Here is a 19,631-nt window from a genome sequence, read left to right on the forward strand (position 1 = left end):
CCGCCCCGAACCGCCCCTGACCCCGGGCACGCCCCGGTCATGCCCCCTCCCCGCCCCTTTTACAAAGCCCCGGGACTTATGCACGTCCCGGGGCTGTGCGCACGCTGGCGGCCTATGCAAAATAGGCGCGCCGGCGCGCGAGTGCCCTGCACGCGTAAATACGGCCGGATTTACGCGCACAGGGATTTTAAAATCCGGCCCATAGTGTATTTGGATTTTCAAAAGGCATTTGACATGAGAGATTCTTCAGGAAATTGGGATGTCATGGGATTGGAGGCAGGGTCCTTTTGTTGATTGGTAACTGGATAAAAGACAGAAAATAGAGGTTAGGACTAAATGGTCAGTTTTCCAAATGGAGAAAGGTCATTTGTGGAGTATCCCAGTGGTCTGTATTGGGACACATGCTATTTAGCATATTCATAAATGATCTGAGGAAAGGAATGATGAGAGATGACCAAATTTGTAGATGAAACAAAAGGTTTCAAGTCGTCAAAATGGCAATAAATGTTACATTTATTTATGCAGCTCCTTTAAAAATTCACCTGTAAACATAAATGAGCATTTGAACATTACCATTTAATTCAATTTTGTATAATTAGTTGACTCTCTTGACAATGTTATTTAATGTTGCATAATTGTTCATTGTTTTATGTAATGCCTTTTAGCAAGTTTCTTCTTGTTCTATGTACACCGGTTTGATTTGCATCTAATGTAGGAAGATCGGTATATAAAAACCAAAAATAAATAAATAAATAAATATATGCTACTTGAACACATGTAAATCCTTATGAAAATTGACCCCTTTGGTTCTTGCACTTGTGGCCTTCTATGCTGTCAAGCTAGCTTGAATATTTTAAAAGGAGAAAACCCCTCTTAAATGCAGAAAGTTGGGTAGAGTGTCTCATTGTTCTGTTGTCATCAGAGATGACATTTACAGACTTCTGGGTGATGACGTCACCGGCTAGGGCGACTGCACCGTGAGCTCCGCGGTCCCCCCCTGGCCTTCCCCTGTTATCCCCCGGATCGAGCAGTGATTTCGCCGACGTTTAGCTTCGGGGGGCTTTGGCAGCTGATGGAACCCCCAACGCCGCCATTTTTAGAGTCGGGTGGAGGCAGATGATGCCAGATTTGGCCGCGAGAAAGATCATCGCTACCTGACCCCTGTTGCCGCAAGTTTTAGTGAGTGGCTTTGCGGCACTCTGCCCTCAGAGCCTTTCGATTACCTTTGTGCTGGCTCTGCAGTGCCTGGCTGGGGACGTGCAGCATGGACCATAAACGGACCTCCACGGCGGAGTAATCGCCTGGCCAAGATGGCGGCCGCATCTGCAAGGTACTGTACTGAGACAGCATATGGCCCGGTGTTTGAGGTCCCCTGCAAGTAGCACTACAGATGAAAGTTTGGGAGCCCCTGCAGCATTCTTCCTCCCCCTTGTTGTTGGCGTGGAAAAGGGACAGACTGAGTCCATTAGGATTCAAGGCTAGCATTACCACCGAAAGCAGCAGCAGTCTCCACTTCCAGCTTTTATCTTTAAAATCAGCTAGCCTGCTTGGACTTCCCATCCCAGAATTCTCATTGGGCGAGCATGACACTCTGTGTTTGCCCCCTGTTCTAGGGGCCCTCTTACTATTTGGAGGAGGGGGAGATACGACAGAGAAGCGAGCGGAAGAGTGTCTGCCGTTCTCGCCCTCCTGCTGCCAAGATGGCGGAGGCCCCTGCAGGCGCCAAGGTTTTGGACTCGCTGTCTGCGGATGCTCTGCTTCAAATTTCTCAAAGTGTCACAGCGGCATTAGATCTTCGTCTTACTAAGATACAGGCCTCTATGGAAGACATCAAATCGGCCTTGGAGGGTCAAACTAAAAGACTGGATGAGGCGGAGCACGTCCTGTTGGACCACGGAAATCAGCTGGGCGAGTTGGAGCGTCATGTGGAGGCGCTGCAAGCTAACCAACGAGACCTGCTAGCAAAAATTGAAGATTTAGAAGACAGAAGCCGGAGAAATAATATCCGTATCATTGGAGTTCCTGAGTCAGTCAAGGACAGTGAGTTGTCTAAGTTTGTGGAGACCTGGTTGCTGAGGCAGTTGGGCCTGGTGCTCTCTACAGCCCCGATGTTCTGTGAAAGGGTTCACCGAGTTGGAATGCTGTGTGAAGGGGCTGCGATACCCAGGCCGGTACTGGCGAGAATCCTGAATTGGACTCACAAAACTCAGATCATGAGGGCTTCCAAGCAACGGGCTACCATAGAATATCAGGGCCACAAGATTCTTCTTTTCAACGATTTCTCGGCGACTACGACAGCGCAACGGAAGAATATGTCCCCAGCATGCATGGAAGTACACAAGCGAGGCATCAAATTTGGATTGATCTATCCGGCCAAATTGCGTGTCTTCCATGATAATAAAACTCTCCTTTTCACCTCCAGAGACAACGTGGAAAAGTTTATAGCCACCTTGCCCAACGCCGATGGTGAATGATGGCTAGTCTTTGGTAGGCTGTACTGCCTGCTGTCTCCAATGAAGGAAGTTCACGGTTGGCCCGAGTTCTTGTTGTTTGGAATATTCTATTGAGCGTGCTGACCGTGGGGAATTTATCCCCTCGTTATGTCATCCAGAAATGCTAAGGCCTGACCTGTCTGTGCTACTTATGGATTTGGAATGGGGCCAAGGTGTCGGGGCCTCTGGGGGGTGAGGACCTCACGGCTTCACATAGACTTTAAGGTTATGCTGTTCTTGATTGATTTGTTATATACGGTTCTGTTACTGTTCGGGCGTGGGGACATAGGGGGCCTAGAGGGGAGTCTCTCTCCACCATCACAAGGAGTGGGGGGGGGAGGGGAGTGGCTCTGAGCCTCTTGGGGCATGTGACTGTGGTGTGGGTCGTGTGTATATGTGTATGGGTGTGGCTGGTGTGAATAGTGTGCCTGGGCGGCATGGTTGTGTTTGTTGGGAATGGGGTTGGGGTTAACGGGAACCTTAGGAGGCACCCCACTTGAGATGGCTATAAGGCGGTTTTCAATGGGCAATATAGAAACATAGACATAGAAACATAGAAATGGGGAGCTGAGGGATTTTTGCTATTCACACCCCTTACGAAATATTTTTTGTAGATGATTCTTAGGTAATCCCTGCCATTGCTGCGGTACATCTCTCAATGTAGATGGCATACACTCACCTATCAAACGGAGGAAATTACTCATGGCTTTTAAGCATATGGGGTCACAGGTAGTGTTTCTTCAGGAGACTCACCTATCCGCGGGTGAACATACAAAATTACAGAGAGAATGGGTGGGACAGTGCTTTTTCTCCTCAAACTCCTCTCGAAAGAGAGGGGTGGCTATTCTAGTTCATAAACAATTGCTCTTCCAATCAGAAAGAGTATGGCATGATCCTGAAGGTCACTACGTCATTGTCCAGGGATTATGTAACCAGCAAAGAGTGGCCTTCTGCAGCATATATGCACCTAATGTTTATAAGCACAAGTTTTTACACACCTCCTGGGAATTTTGGGGGAACTTTCTGATTATGCTATGCTGGTGGGAGGAGATTTCAATATGGTAGCCAATAAGCTGAATGATTGCAAACCTCCTAAACCCGTAGAGCCCAATGATATCCACAAGGGCCCCAACCTTTTGTGTCAGCAGCTGTGCCTGCTAGACCTGGAGATGGCTTTACACCCTGGAGAACAGAATTACACTTTTTTCTCCCACTCTCATGGGTCTTATTCCCGATGGGATTATTTTTTTTATTTCGGAGCCTCTGTTTCCCGGGGCGACAGCCGCCTCCATAGCACGATAGCCCTATCTGACCATGCGCCAGTATCCGTAACTGTCACACTTGGGCGAACCACTAAACCCCCCTTCTCTTGGTGCATGCCCCCTGGTTTGTTATTGGATAAAGAGTTCTCCCGCTTTCTCACAGAACGTTTGGAGGGATACATGCTTCACAATTCTACTCCTGACATAGCACCCCAGGTTGTATGGGAACAGGAAAGGCAGTTATGAGGGGGCACATAATAGCCTATGTTGCTACCCAAAATAAGAAGCGCAACGCCACAATCCTTCAGTTAACAGAAGAACTAAAACAAGCCCAACTCCGACATAGGAGCCAGGGAGGAGGGCCTACAGCCCTTTAAATCAGCGCACGCTACTGCGGCGTTGCGCGCCGGGCGTTGAGCGCACGAAGGAGCGCGACCTAAGGGGCTGCCCCTTAGTGCGCCCCTTCGTGCATCCTCTTCTTGCCCTCTTTAATATACTTCTGGCAGCAGCTACTCACCTGTTCTACCTGCCTCAAAACACCGGACTCAACATTGGAAAGCGCTCCTCAAACCCTACATATTCTTCACCACCTGACACCACGGAGAATAAAACTCACCTACGGCAACTCTGAGAGAGACTTTCGCAGCAACATCACTTCTGAATTTAAGTATAACCTCATGTTGTTGCTATACCACTTGAAATTTTGTTTGACTCCTCCCCTCCCTCCTCCTCCTTCCCTCTCGGTCTCCTACCTCCCCCCACTCCCCCCCCCCCCCCGTTACCTTAAGAAATCTCTATTTCCTCCTCTTTTGCTCCTTGCCATTGCCCCCCTACAATTCTTCTACATACGCTATCATTTTAGATTCATTCTCTCCCCTGTGCACCTATTATGCACACCTTCATCATCCCTACCATCAAACTCCATACTAGGGTGCCCCCTATTCCCCCCCCCCCCCCCGTGAAGTCCCACTGGAAAGACACGGAAATCTGCTACATAGAAACATAGAAGTGACGGCAGAAGAAGACCAACGGCCCATCCAGTCTGCCCAGCAAGCTACGCAGTTTATCCATTTTTTCCCCCCCTTTTTTCTCCCTCCCACCCGTCTCTATTGGCTTCCAGCACCCTCCGGCCCCAATTCCCTTCCACCCCTCCACCAATGCAGAGAGCAGCGCCATCCTAGTGAACATCCAGCTCAATCAGGGGTAGCAACCGCCGCAACCAGCAGGCCACACCCTTGCCCCTTACCCACCCCTGTTTTGTTTGCTTGTTTGTTTGTTTGTTTTTTTTTTTTGAGATGGCAGCCCTCCATCCTTCCGCTCCGTGAAGGTGGAACACCAACCACTGGCCACTGGCATCCCGCTCCGTGAATGCCTCTGTGGCTACTGCCGCTCCGTGCAGTGTTTTGCTGCCTGAAGGTGGAACACCAACTACTGGCCACTGGCATCCCGCTCCGTGAATGCCTCAGTGGCTACTGCCGCTCCGTGCAGTGTTTGCTGCCTCCTCTCTATTTATGCCCATTAGACTTGATGGATCCACAGTGTTTATCCCACGCCCCTTTGAAGTCCTTCACAGTTTTAGACTTCACCACTTCCTCCGGAAGGGCATTCCAGGCATCCACCACCCTTTCCGTGAAGAAATACTTCCTGACATTGGTTCTTAGTCTTCCTCCCCGGAGCCTCAGCTCGTGACCTCTGGTTCTGCTGATTTTTTTCCTACGGAAAAGGTTTGTCGTTGTCTTTGGATCATTAAAGTTTTTCAAGTATCTGAAAGTCTGAATCATATCACCCCTGCTCCTCCTTTCCTCCAGGGTGTACATATTTAGATTCTTCAATCTCTCCTCGTACGTCATCCGATGAAGATCCTCCACCTTCCTGGTCGCCCTTCTCTGTACCGCTTCCATCTTGTCTTTGTCTCTTTGTAGATACGGTCTCCAGAACTGAACACAGTACTCCAGGTGAGGCCTCACCAAGGACCTGTACAAGGGGATAATCACTTCCCTTTTCTTACTCGATATTCCTCTCTCTATGCTGCCCAGCATTCTTCTGGCTTTTGCTATCGCCATGTCGCATTGTTTCGACAAGGCTACCCATCATGACCACCCCTATCACACAATTAATTGGTCTCACCACATTCACGATCCTCCTACTTAATATTCAATCCATCTCCAAAAAAAACTCCATTAATCTATGACATCCTCACAGATGACAAACCTGATTTTCTTGCCATCATGGCTAAAGGAACCTGACACAGCCATTATCAACCAACTACCCTGCCAGTCATACGACATATTTTCGATTCCCAGACCAAAAAAAAAAGGAGGTGGTCTCTTACTAGAGCCAAAAAGTCCTTTAAAGTCTCGCACAAACCCATTCAGCCACCACACAAACTAGAAATCAGCCCCCAACCTGCAGCTTTGCCTTGCCTATGCGCCTCCAGGTCTCCTCGAAAAGAACCCTTCCATCATTATTGAGTACATTTCTAAACACATAAACATTCACCTTCCAGCAATTATCCTTGGTGACTTCAACATCCATGTTGATGCAACACCGAACACATCCTCCTGCAAGGCAATTTTAACAGCATTAGATGCTCTAGACTTCAAGCAACTAATTTCCAACCCAACACATAGAGCAGGCCACACCTTGGACCTCATATTCACCAATTCTCTCGTGCAATCCAACTCACCCACTTGCACCCCTATTCCCTGGTCGGATCACTTCCGCATCAATATCTCCTGCTCCATAAACAACTCCCCCACCCTCACACAACCCAGAAAATCTATCCAATTCAAACGCAACTGCAAGCAAGAAGACCTAGTAACAGCCCTCACATTAGAGCTCAACAAACTCAACCTTACCGATGTAGAAACTGCCCTTGAGTCTTGGAATTACCTTACTAACACTGTTGCTGATAAGCTCTGCCTCGTACGATCGCGCCTGATCGACACATCTAAAAGCAAAAAGCAACCTTGGTATACTACTGAGCTAAGAGACATGAAATGCAGCCTCAGAAAACTTGAGAGAAAATGGCGCAAAAATTCCATCTCTGCATCACTCGCTACTTTCAAACACCACCTTCATACGTACAGAACAGCCATTGACAAAGCAAAAAGAGATTTCTACGCACATAGAATCCACCACCTACAGTTTAATCCTCGAGCCCTTTTTGAATTAGTTAACAGCTTAACTAAATCCAGTACTACCTGTTCACAAGTTACTGACGAACAGAAAAAATATGACGACCTAGCCATATTCTTTAACACAAAAATTAGCAACATTATGTTGCGTTTCCCTTCCACCCAAGCATCACCTGACTGTCTTTTTGACAGCATTCCTGCAAGGCTCCCCGCTCTTGACACCATTTCCTCAGTGGAAGTTGAATCTATTGTTAAAAAAATGAGACCATGCACACACCCCTCGGACACTATCCCTACTAAAACCGTCCTTACTGTCCCTAACATCATCGCCAAGCCCATCTCTAACATCATCAATAGATCCATTATACTTGGTATTGTTCCCGGTAATCTTAAACATGCCATAGTCAAACCCATCCTAAAAAAACCAACTCTTGATCCTGCAGACTTGTCCAACTTTTGCCCCATTTCAAATTTACCTTTTATTGCTAAAATCCTTGAAAAGGCAGTTAAACGGCAACTAACTGATTACCTAGACGAACGCAACATTCTCTCACAATCGCAATTTGGTTTTAGACGACACCACAGCACTGAGACTCTACTAACTTCTCTGTCCGATTAGATCCTCAAAAGCCTTGACAAAGGCGTATCAAATATTCTGATCCTCCTGGATATCTCTGCTGCTTTTGACACTGTCAATCATAAAATACTCGCTCAACGCCTCTCAGATATTGGCATTTCAGGTCCAGCCCTGCAATGGTTCCAATCCTATTTACAAGACAGGCAATACAGTGTACAAATAGGCAACTGCACCTCCAAAACTATCCCCTTACCACAAGGTGTCCCTCAAGGCTCCTCTCTGTCCTCCACTCTGTTTAACATCTACCTCCTCCCGCTCTGCAACCTTCTATCCAATCTAGGCCTCCCGCACTTTATTTACGCCGATGATGTGCAAATTCTTATTCCTGTAAAAGACACACTTCAAAAAGCTAGTGATTAATAGGGATGTGAATTGTGTGCCCGATCATTTTAACGATCGGGTTTGGCTGGGGGGGGGAAATCTGATCGTTAGAGATGTGAATTGGGATCAGTTCCGATTCCAATTCACATCACTAATTTTTTTTAGTGAGGCCCGCGCCAATAAAAAAAAAAAAACCCACCCCGACCCTTTAAAATTACCCCCTTAGCCTCCCCCACTCCCCCGACCCCCCCCAAAACCTTTTACACATACCTGGTGGTCAAGGGGGACCGCGGGGAGCGATCTCCCGTTCCCAGGCCATCAGCTGCGCTAAAAAAAAATGGCGCCGACGACCCTTTGCCCTTACCATGTGACAGGGTATCCGTGCCATTGGCCGGCCCCTGTCACATGGTAGGAGCACTGGATGGCCGGCACCATCTTTAAAGATGGCGCCGGTCATCCAGTGCTCCTACCATGTGACAGGGACCGGCCAATGGCACGGATACCCTGTCACATGGTAAGGGCAAAGGGCCATTGGCGCCATCTTTATGAGTGGCAGCCGATGGCCCGAGAGCAAGAGATCACTCCCCGCGCCCCCCCCCCCCCGGACCACCAGGTAATTTTAAAAGGTTTGGGGGGGGGGGTCAGGAGGGTGGGGGGAGGCTAAGGGGGTTGGTTTAAAGGGTCGGGTGGGTTTTTTTTTATCGGGCCATCGGCGCCATTTATATTAGTGGCAGCCAAAATGGCGCCGATAGCCCAAGAGCAGGAGATCGCGCCGGGACACCCCCCCCCCCCCACCCCACTGGACCACCAGGTAATTTAACATTTTTTGGGGGGTTCAGGAGGGTAAGGGATTGGTTTTAAAGGGTCAGGGTGGGTTTAGGGGTTGTTTTGGTGTGCCGGTTTTCCCGCCCTCCCCCCAAATAATTCCCGTGCCCGATTTGACGATAAATCGGGGGAATTTGTATTGTATCGCGCACTCTAACGATTTTTGATTATTTAAAAATTATCTGACGATTTTTTTAAATCGTCAAAAAACGATTCACATCCCTAGTGATTAACACACTACTGACAAGCAACTTCCTAGCACTCAACACTGCCAAAACAGAGATACTACACATCACCCCTCCTAGCATTTCCCCTCCCCTGCACCTAGGCCACAACCCCCATCCCCCCCTTGGTTTCTAACGAACATGTACGCAGTCTTGGCATCACAATTGATAACCATCTTTCCTTCAATAAATACATTAACAACACTCTCAAAGCCTGTTATTTCAAACTGCACACCCTCAAAAAAATCAAACCCTTACTTCACCTTAACAACTTTCGCACTATCCTACAAGCATTCTTTCTATCCAGAATTGACTACTGTAATGCCCTTCTCCTAGGTTTTACCCAAAAGCACACTTCAACCACTCCAATTACTCCAAAATGCTGCTGCACGCATCCTCACTAGCACACACAAAAATGAGCACATCACAACGATTTTAAAAAACACCTTCATTGGTTACCTGTCGCAGAAAGAATAACATACAAAACCCTCACTCTCATCCACAAAGCACTCCACAACCAAAACATGCACTGGTTCTCTGAGCACCTTACCTTCCACAGCTCAAACAGACCCATAAGGCAGCAACACTTCCCATCCCTTCCCCTAAGCAGTATAAATTTGGTTCCACTAGAACCCGGGCATTATCTTTGGCAGGACCCGTCCTATGGAACAAGCTCCCCTCCCTCCTGCGTCAGGAACCTTGCCACAAAAAATGTAAGCAGAACCTGAAAACTTCCCTGTTTACACAAGCTTACTCATAACTGCCTTCCTCCCCTTTAATACTATGTTATTCTATTTGAATATTAAGCTATTCTAACTTATGACTTTCTTATTTAATCAATGTATTTTCATTGCTTGATCCCACTCTTATTATATATTGTTCAGTTCTAATTCTGCAATACGCCCTAGTTGATTCGCCCCTTTATATGTTATTTCCCCCTACCTTGTTCAACTTTATATGGATTATTCATTGTTCTCTGTAAAGCTCGTTAGCTGCATTTTTTATTTACTGTGAACCGATGAGATGTTCCCAATGTTCATCGGTATATAAAAGCTTCTAAATAAATAAATGTCGGAGACTAGTAAGCGTGAAGTGGAAGGAATACGGGAAACCCTACAAACGCTCCTATTCCAGCGAGCTTCCAAATCTATGCGATATTACAAATATCAACTGTACCGCTATGGTAACCGGCCCAGCAAATTATTGGCCAGTTTGGTCAGAGCCCGTGGCCCTAAATTCCTCATTACTAGTATCAAAGATAAAACTGGGGCCTGTCAGGTAACTCCCACAGCTATTGCGGACTGCTTCCTTGAGTATTACCGTGGGCTTTATGGGGAGAAATCTAGCCACCTACCTTCAAGAGAGGCTTTCTTTCTAATTTTCCATGACCTAAGTTAACTGAGGCGCAGCTCCTCTTGTTAAATACGACCATAACAAATACCGAAATTCATGCCATTATACATGGCTTAAAAACGGAAAAGGCAGCTGGCCCAGATGGGTTTGGACCTGAATTTTAAAAGATTTTGAAATTCCCAATCTTACCTGTGCTACGGTCTTATTACAATAGTCTAGTTCAGGGCGCCTCTGTTAATCCCATGGAAAACCAATCTACTATAGTCTTACTCCCTAAGCCTGGGAAAGATCCACAGGAAGTGGGCTCATACAGGCCCATATCCCTAATCAATGGGGATTTAAAAATACTAGCAGCAGTACTGGCTGCCAGATTGAATCTTATATTGCCTTCAGTGATTCATGTGGACCAAACAGGCTTTATTAAGGGGCGACAGGGAGTCAAAAATGTGAGGCGTTTGATTGGTCTTCTAAGCTTTCACCCGCAGACTGAGGCCCTGGTCCTGAGCCTAGATGCAGAGAAGGCCTTCGATTCCCTCTCATGGGATTACCTGTTTTGAGCTTTACAAACCTATGGTGTAACGGTCTCTTTTTTATCTTGGCTGCAAACACTGTATGCTAACACCAGTGCCAGGTTACTTATTAATGGTGCCCTGTCGGAGGCCTTCCCTATTTTATGTGGGGTCCGTCAGGGATGTCCTCTGTCCCCACTCTTATTTGTGCTGGCGCTGGAGCCTCTAGCTATTAAACTGCGATTGGAGGATGGGTTCCAAGGCCTCCGTATTGCCCGTCATCAGATGACGTTAGCGATGTTTGCTGATGACATCCTGCTGTTTGTGGGGCAACCCCGGACTAGAGTCCCTATCATTATCCGTTATTTTAACTTATTTCAATCCATAGCGGGCTTGACCATCAATTTTTCCAAATCAGAGGTGCTAGCCCTGGTCTAGGGAATACAACCAAATTGGTCGGGAGGGTTTCCTTTTACATGGGCTCAGAATACAACCAAATTTTACATGGGCTCAGAATACAACCAAATTGGTCGGGAGGGTTTCCTTTTACATGGGCTCAGAATAAAATAAAATACTTGGGGGTCTGGATCTCGCGTGATCCTCTAGATCTTTATGCTCTGAATATAAAAAGTACACTAGCTGCGCTGGATGCCCAACTTAAAGTATGGCATTCCTTACCTCTCTCCCTTTTCAGCAGAAGTGCTCTCCTTAGGATGGTGCTTATGCCCAAGCTACTTTATAAGTTACACATGTCGCCCTGCTGGCTCAGTGGTAGAGACATACAGTGGTTGCAGTCTTCATTTCAAAAATTCCTTTGGGCTGGGAAAAAGGTGAGATTACATTATCAAGTGCTGAGGCACCAGTGAGAGGGGGGGGGGGGGGGGCTTGGGACTGCCAGATGTCCGGTTATATAATGCAGCCTGCCAACTCCACTATGTGGGGGAGTGGCTTCTCGATGAATATGCATGTTGTAAGGATGGACTGGTTATTAGTATGGTCGCCCCATGGTCCCGTCTGTATATTATGCAGGCTAATACCAGGGCATATCGAGCCTTGGATATTCCTCGCAGCTTGGTGCAGCCTTGTCGACAGGTTTGGTGCTGGATTAGGGCATTTGGGGGGGGGTGCGTGGCTGGCCTTACCTCCCTTTTCATGCCCTTGTTGGGTAACCCGGATTTTCCCCCAGGTCGTGACAGTTATTTCATTTTTGATGCCTAGCTACAAAAAGGACTGCTATTTATCTTCCACTTCTATGCCAATGACACGCCGGTAGTGAGAGACTTTGCATCTTTGGCCAGAGACTATGGTTTACCGTCCAAACACGCCATTATCTCCAATCCTTCTGCTGGACTGAGGAGTCTTACCGCTGGGAGTCCACTTTTGCTCAACGTTTTTTTGATGGGGCCTTAAAACATAATAACATCAAAGGCTGGTGCGAATTCATCAGAACATATCGTTCTGTACCGGTATTGGACTGAGGCGTGGGCGATAGATATCCCCACTACTTACTTGCATTCCTGTTTTAAGCTTATGCCTAAAGGTTTACCAGACCTTTCTCTCCAAGAGCTGCAATTTAAGATCTTACACCATATTTTCTGCAATGATGTTTGCCGCTGCCGTATGGGGAAATTGCCCTCACCTAAGTGTATTAAATGCCACCTAGCGACAGGTACCTTGGTGCACCGATTGTTTACCTGTCCTGTTCTGCTACCATTTTGGAATAAAGTGCTTGAAGTGGTTGCTCAATGCACAGGCACTACCATTGGCCGGACGGGCAAATTACTTCTTTCTGGTCTATGGGGTGTTCTCTCCTCTTATAAGTTATCTCTGGATAAGTTTGGCCATACTGCAGTGATATTGGCGTGTTGCACAATCTTGGCTGAATGGATAGCGCCAGACATGCCCCCCAACCTGCGGGCTTGGTACAGCCGGCTTGCATCTTCAATGCAAATGGAACAGTTAGCTGCATTGAACAGCATGAAAGAACAGGATTCGATTTACAAGTCTTGCTGGTCCACTTTTTATACTCTACTCCTGATGGAAATTCAATCCACTCTACTTGCCACTGGATATCACCCATCCTGTATCTGATTCGGTCTTCTGCGCCTAATGGACTGATACTCCCGATGGCATTTGGTCTGCAATCAATGTGTAGTAAGGCGAGGCACAGACCTTAAATGCCGTTTGATATTTATCCTTCTCTAATTACCTGTTGCAGATTGTAATAGAAGGGCTGCCTCCTAGGGGTTGGGGGGGGGAGGGGGGGAAGGGAGTTGCGAGCAGAGTGGGAGAATGTCTGTGGTTGCATGTGGTATGAATGGATTGCGTGGTACTGCCTGAGTTTGGTTTGCTCATTATGGTCCGGTGGACCTCAAACAGAGTGTACGCAAGCTGTTGTTCCAGTTGGCTCTGATATTTAAGGGGAATAATCCTGTATTGTAAAGCTGTATCAATCTTTGGCTTATATTGTACCTTCCCTTTCCCCTAGATATAGTTTTGGTTGTACCTGCGTTGCTCATTAATAAAAATGATTTTGACCAAAAAAAAAGAAAAGAATGACATTTACAGGTAAACAATTTCACTTTCTGTAATTACAAGCAGAAACAATGCGTCACACCTGCGGTACTAGCAAGGTAAGGGTAATTTTCTAATAAAGAGATAAACTGTTTCCCATTTTGTTGTTATATGCTGCCCTAAATGAGTATTTCAGATATATTATGGTTCACAGTAGTAATAGGTGTTAGAAAAAATATCTCAGAGATTACATTTTGAAATCTGTATAGATAAGGTATGTACTGTACCATAAACTATACTCTTATTTTTATGTTTCTAGGTTTCTATAGCTGTAATACAGAAATTATGCCAGGTATAAATAACTGGACATCTGACATTCAGGTAATTAAACCATTTCTAAAACAATTTTTATATTTGCTGCAAAGTTGCCTAGATATCTGATTTAAGTTATTTTTTTTTAATTTAAAGTTTTTATTAATTTTATCATAGAATACAGTGAACCATATACATCTGAGGTGTTATATAAAAGTTTTGTTGCTCTGATAGTATACTATGTTTATACTGTTTGATAACACCTCATGTATATGATTTAAGTTATTTGAGTTGTTTTCCTTTGTACTTAATTTGGCCATATAGACACGTATGCGCATACGGATGCACATATCCAGGAATTTTAAATCATGTGTGCATTTCGGAGCACAAGATTTAAAATATCCCATCACATGTATATGTGCTCCAGATTTAGAATGGTTAACGAACAAACGTAGTTTACATACCTTCCTTAGGACTTTGTCAGCTTTAATGCACGCAGGTAAGTGGATTTTAAAACATGAAGAACATTCCCAGTTTTACCAATTAATTCACTGGTTTGCACAGTCTGACTCGAGGTCATCAAGACATCGCTGGTTCTTCAGCCTTCACTCCCTCCAGTTTACCAAGACCCCTCACCCAGTCTTTTTAGGTTTAAGAAGAGATTTATGCAGGCTTACACCTCATCAAGAGCAGAAGTAAATATGCACAGCTAAAAGCTGCAGCAGTCAGATTAGAATACAGATATACACGCATAAAAGTAGGCCCCACCCTGGAACGCCCTTAACATTCCCTGAATCTTCCCATTTTTATGCGTATTTGGTTGCTTGCACATGCGCACAGATACATGTAATTGGACCATTTTAGAATACGAGTTGCTTATGCTTGGCCCAGATATTCGCATATATGGGCCTTTTGACGTGAGCAACACTTTTAAAATTCACCCCTATGTGAATACTGTATGAAATGAAAAATTGGGACAAAATGATTTTATCATAGTTGTTTATGAATTTGTGTGATTTCAATTAATTTACATCTTCTTATTTATGATTGTTCCTTTTAACTATAAATATGCAGTGACATTCATTTTTGTTTTATTCATTTATACATTTTGTAGAAATTATTTTCTCCGTCGACATACAGTACTGAATTAGCCATGACATGTGAGTGATGTCATCCAACGCTGCCAGTGTTATGAATCTCCTCCAGGAGAGGGAGGAGTTAGCAATCTGTTATCGATCTCCTCCAGGAGAGGGAGGAGTTATCTATCTGTTATCAAGCTGCTGCTAGGAGTTAGCGATCTGTTAGAATCTGCTCCCCAGAGGCGGAATTAGCAATCTATAATAAATCACCCCGCCAAGGGAAGGCGTTGGCAATCTGTTATAAGTCCGCTAGGGAGCTGGCATCCAGTTATGAATCACTCCACAAAAGGAGAGGAGCTAACAATTGTAATACTCCGCAGGCGGAGTTAATGATCTGTAATGGGTTGGCTTCCCACAGAGTGGCAGTCTATATAATACCGCTCTAGTAGTGTAAGGAAGGAACACTAATGTAAATTGGTGAATCCCTCGGCCGATGGCAGATGACAGCGCCCCCAGGAGGATGTCCTGAGAGGGACCACCTCTCAGGCTGGAGTATGGAGACAAAAACAGATAGTTCTTTATTAGACAGGAAGTAGAACCACCAGAGGTGGCAGTAGTGAGCTGATGTGCCCGGCAGGGCTGAAGTCCCTCAGATACTGGAATTGCGGTCTTTGGGTTGCTGAGCTGTAGAGAGAGACTATAGGTAGTGAGTAGACAGGGTATGCTGGATAGATAACCCGTAGTAGATGATACACTCACAATTTGTAGATAACTGTAATGGCTTCTATGCAACAGAGAGTCTTCAGTATATTCAGGAACAGGAGCTGTAGGTGAGTACTGGTTCCTATATGCAGTCTGGAATGAGAACTCACAATATCTGTGTATGAGATGGCTTCTGGAAAAGAAAAGAGTCTATGGAGAGTTTTTGGAACATAGGCCCTCATGGAGCGAGTACCGGTTCCTATCTGCAATCTGAAATAGTAGTGCACCAGATATAGGTATGCGATAGCTTCTGAAATAGAAGAGAGTTGAGAAGGGTTTTTAGGAACATGGGCCCTCGTGGAGCGAGTACCGGTTCCTATCTGCAATAATGACTCACGATTTCCGTACCTGCGATAACGTCTTAGACAGAAGAGAGTTTTTGGAGATTAGGAACATAGGCCTTCATGGAATGAGTACCGATTCCTATTTGTAATAGAACTCACAGTGTTCCCGTCTGCGATCGCTTCCAGGTAGTAAGGAGTCTTCTGAGCATTCAGGGATGTAGGCCCTCGAGGAGTGAGTACTGGATCCAGTCTTAGCAATCTGAAATCAAGAAGAGAGAGCGGGGCCCCGAGGAGCGGGTACCCCTTGGTAAGTTTGAGCAGAGCAGCGGAGAAAGAATTCCCCTTGCTAACTCCCTTAGTAGTTGCAAGCAAAGACCTTTTAAGTTGGAAGCGGATGACGTCACTACAGGGGGACGCCCCCGAGGTTCGCGCCCTTGCCGGTATAAACTCTGGAGCACGCGTGCGCCCTTACGTCATCAGGAACATGGCGGATCTGCAGTGTTAGGTCAGCCCAGGGATTCCAGGAAGAATAGCGAGGAGAAGCCGCGGCAGCATCTGTCCGTGAGACCCGAAGGGAGTCGCCACTAAGATAGAGAGGGTGGAGCGAGGGCGAGAACAGGCACGAACGCAACAGCCAGACCTTTCGCTCTAGCTCAGTAGAGTTTTACACCCTACTGAGCATGCATGGGAGCTTCCATATGAGCACTGCCCCATGAACCCCCTCAAATAATTTTTAATCTGCATGTCTGTTCAGATGTCTCCTCTCTCCCTCTCTCTCTCTCTCTACCATTTTCAGCTTGCAAGTTTTTGCAATCTATTGATTTTTCTTCCTCATTGCCTTTAGCAGCCCCCACAACAGCACTTTTCAGTACTACATTAAAAAAAATATAGACATACTGAAGATACCCATGGGTTCAACAACTGCATCTGTGGGCATGGAATGTCCATTATCGAAGGGCATGATATCTGCTATCACTGTTTGGGCCCTTTTCATGACTCCACAAATTATTATATGCCTGATGCAAACTGTTTCCAAGGTCCCAGAAGAACTAGGCAAATAAAATGGCCAAGCCCAGAGAACATCACTCATGCTCCTGCTCAGTAGGCTATCAGGGAGGTGAATCCAGTTATGCTTTCCAGTCTCCTAAATCAGACTTCCAGGTCAAGTGGCACCAAGAAGTGTCGAGCCTTTGCCAGTGCAGAGTAGTATAAGCATTCCAAGTGCATCACAGAGACTTTCACCATTCTAGGAACCTGGCATCCTACACAGGACCTTTCCTCCATCAGCATCATTTACGCAGGTGGGCTTGGCCATCACCACCACCACTCTGGTTGCGCACCAACAGGAGGTCTGCTCTAGAGCACTGCCATGGAATTCAGAGGACAGCTCACAGTGAGGATTTGATTGTGGTCTTGGAATGCCCATCCAGCGAGCACAACTTCCAACCCACTTAATGGAGCTCTTTAAGTCCAATTCACAGCACTAGCCACTGGAAATCAAAGGGCCTGGAACCCTCCCCATCAGCCTCATTAACTTTCCTAGCAGTTTCCCACTTCCCTGTTCTGGACAACAACACTCAGAAATCAGCATTGGGAGTTCAGCCCATTTAAGGCCGGGGAGTGGGGCTCCTCAGTTGTCACTGTGGTCATTGCTTGGGTCACCATGCTTTTCTTCTGAGTTTTGAATGTGTCCATCCTGACCTGGAATCTCTGGAACACTCTGAATCCCCCCAAGTACTCATTTGCCCCATGCTAAATTTCTCGACAAGATGGAGAAGGCACTCAACATTCCATTTCAGAGAGACAAGGATCCCTGAGTGGAGGTCTTCAATATCCGATACATCCTGGAGACCTCATCGGTATTCGCCCTACCACTCCACAGAATCTTTTTGGAGCTCCAAGCAAGAATGTAGGAGTCTCCAGCTTCATATGCACAGGATTCAGCAGGGCCCCAGATGCAGTGCCATCCAGTTGTTGCATTAGCCAGTCGTGGTGGAGTATGCCTTAAAGAAGGCTAAGAAATCTAGATTCTAGTCGAAGCTCCCCAGAAGAGTGAGATCATTCACATACTGCAGTGTTTGTCTTATTTGGTTTGTCATCTAGCCAGCTCTACCATCAAGAGGGACATGTTCATCTTCTAGCCTGTTTTTTTCCATACAATTTTGTGTTTGGGACAGGGTCCACTGTTTACAAACTGGTGACATTGGGGTGGATCTGTTCATCCCCTCCCCCCACCTCCATAAAGCCAATTTTTGAAAGCTGTGTACTTACTGTTTTCCCACTAATCTTTCTCTATTAGCATTCTTTTTTTTTTTTTTTACTATCCATATAAGTATGTTGGTTGCCATGGCTAACAGGCCATACCCAGTGTTATTTCTGTATTGCTTGATTTACTATAAGAAAACTGCTAGTTTATATTATTCTTCACCACTGTGCTTTTCACATTTAATGTTCTGGTTGGATTTACTGTCTACTTACACAATATTAGTAAAAGGGTTAATTACTATTGTTTTCTAGTGTGATGATTTTATCTGGGCTGTGCTGCCACAAGTAAGAGGTTGTTTGGAAAGAACACAGAATCATGGTATTGGGGTGACTGGGACTCTTTCTCATCGCCCATTCAGGCTACAAACCCAACGATAAATCATATTAGTAAATATAATTTCTCATGTGGTACTCCCCACCCCACGCATATGAGTAATTCATAGTCCAGACCAAGAGGGACCACAAATAGCACCGCTTCCGAGGATATTTTATTTTTTATTTATTTATTTTTTTTATATACCAACATTCGATCTGAGATATCACATCGGTTTACATTCAGGTACTGTAGGTATTTCCCTATCCCCAGAGGGCTTACAATCTACGTTTTTTGTACCTGAGGCAATGGAGGGTAATCCACCATCAAAGATACTGGTTCTTTCCCTCACAGCAGCAGCTCATTTCACCAAGAATTCATTCTAGGATGGGCCGTCAGCAAAAGCCTACATAGCCCACACCAGTAAAGGCAGGGCTAAGTTTTTGATGATGGAGTGGTGCCCTGACAAGCTTGACAGCAGTTTGGTTACCTTACAGCTACAGAAGGAGGATCCTCTAGTGGGAGGAAGGATCAAGGGGTTCTTAAGCAAATGGAGGAAGATCACCAAGGACCACTGGGTCCTCAAGATTGTGGAGGAAGGATGCCACTTGCGATTCTCCTAAACTCCACTCTCTTCTCCATGCACAGTCTTCAAGCTGAATCCATTTTACATGACCCAACTACGCCTCGAGGTAGAATTTCTGCTCCTTCAGCAGGCAATAGAGTCTGACCCAGCCTGAGAGCGCAGCCAGTGGTTTTACTCCTATTTCCTTGGAAGGCTTGAATTATCCTGGATTTACAGAAAGTGAATAATTATTATGGGAGAAATTCAGAATGAGTGCCTTCCACATCTCTTTATCCAATAGGTGGATTGAATGTGCTCCCTGGACCTGAAGGACACATGCCTATGTTCTAATCTACCCAGCTTGCTATAACTTCCTCTGAATTATAGTGGACAACTCCCTCTACCAGTATAAGGTCCTACTTTTGGCCTCTTGGCGACGGTAGAGATCTTCATGATGTGCTTGGTGGTAGCGGTGCACCTTTGTTATAGGAAAATTAGTTTCTTACCTGATAATTTTCATTCCTGTAGTACCATGGATCAGTCTAGGACACCTGGGTTGTGACTCCGCACCAGTAGATGGAGACAGAGCAAGATCTGTCGGACTTGGCTACATATAGCCTTGTGCCTCACACAGCCCCTCAGTCTTATGTAATGTCAAAGTAGAACAAGCTAAATAACTATTCCCAATGGGTCCCGATTCAAAAACCCCAACTGGAACAAAGCTCCCCAACTGGAGAAGCAAACCAAGAAATCAGATTAGGTGAACAAACAAACAGC

The 19,631-nt window shown here is 45.9% G+C and overlaps 1 protein-coding gene across 1 annotated transcript in view; it reads left to right on the top strand.

The window, feature by feature from the left end:
• Window positions 1–19,631, top strand: part of C2CD5 (C2 calcium dependent domain containing 5) — a 1,535,590-nt gene that overhangs the window by 1,083,023 nt on the left and 432,936 nt on the right. The window contains 1 exon segment of the mRNA XM_029600113.1: window positions 13,594–13,655. Coding sequence (XP_029455973.1) covers window positions 13,594–13,655 — 62 coding nt within the window.

The sequence above is a fragment of the Rhinatrema bivittatum genome, chromosome 4 (genome assembly GCF_901001135.1).
Source record: "Rhinatrema bivittatum chromosome 4, aRhiBiv1.1, whole genome shotgun sequence".
NCBI lineage: Eukaryota > Metazoa > Chordata > Amphibia > Gymnophiona > Rhinatrematidae > Rhinatrema > Rhinatrema bivittatum.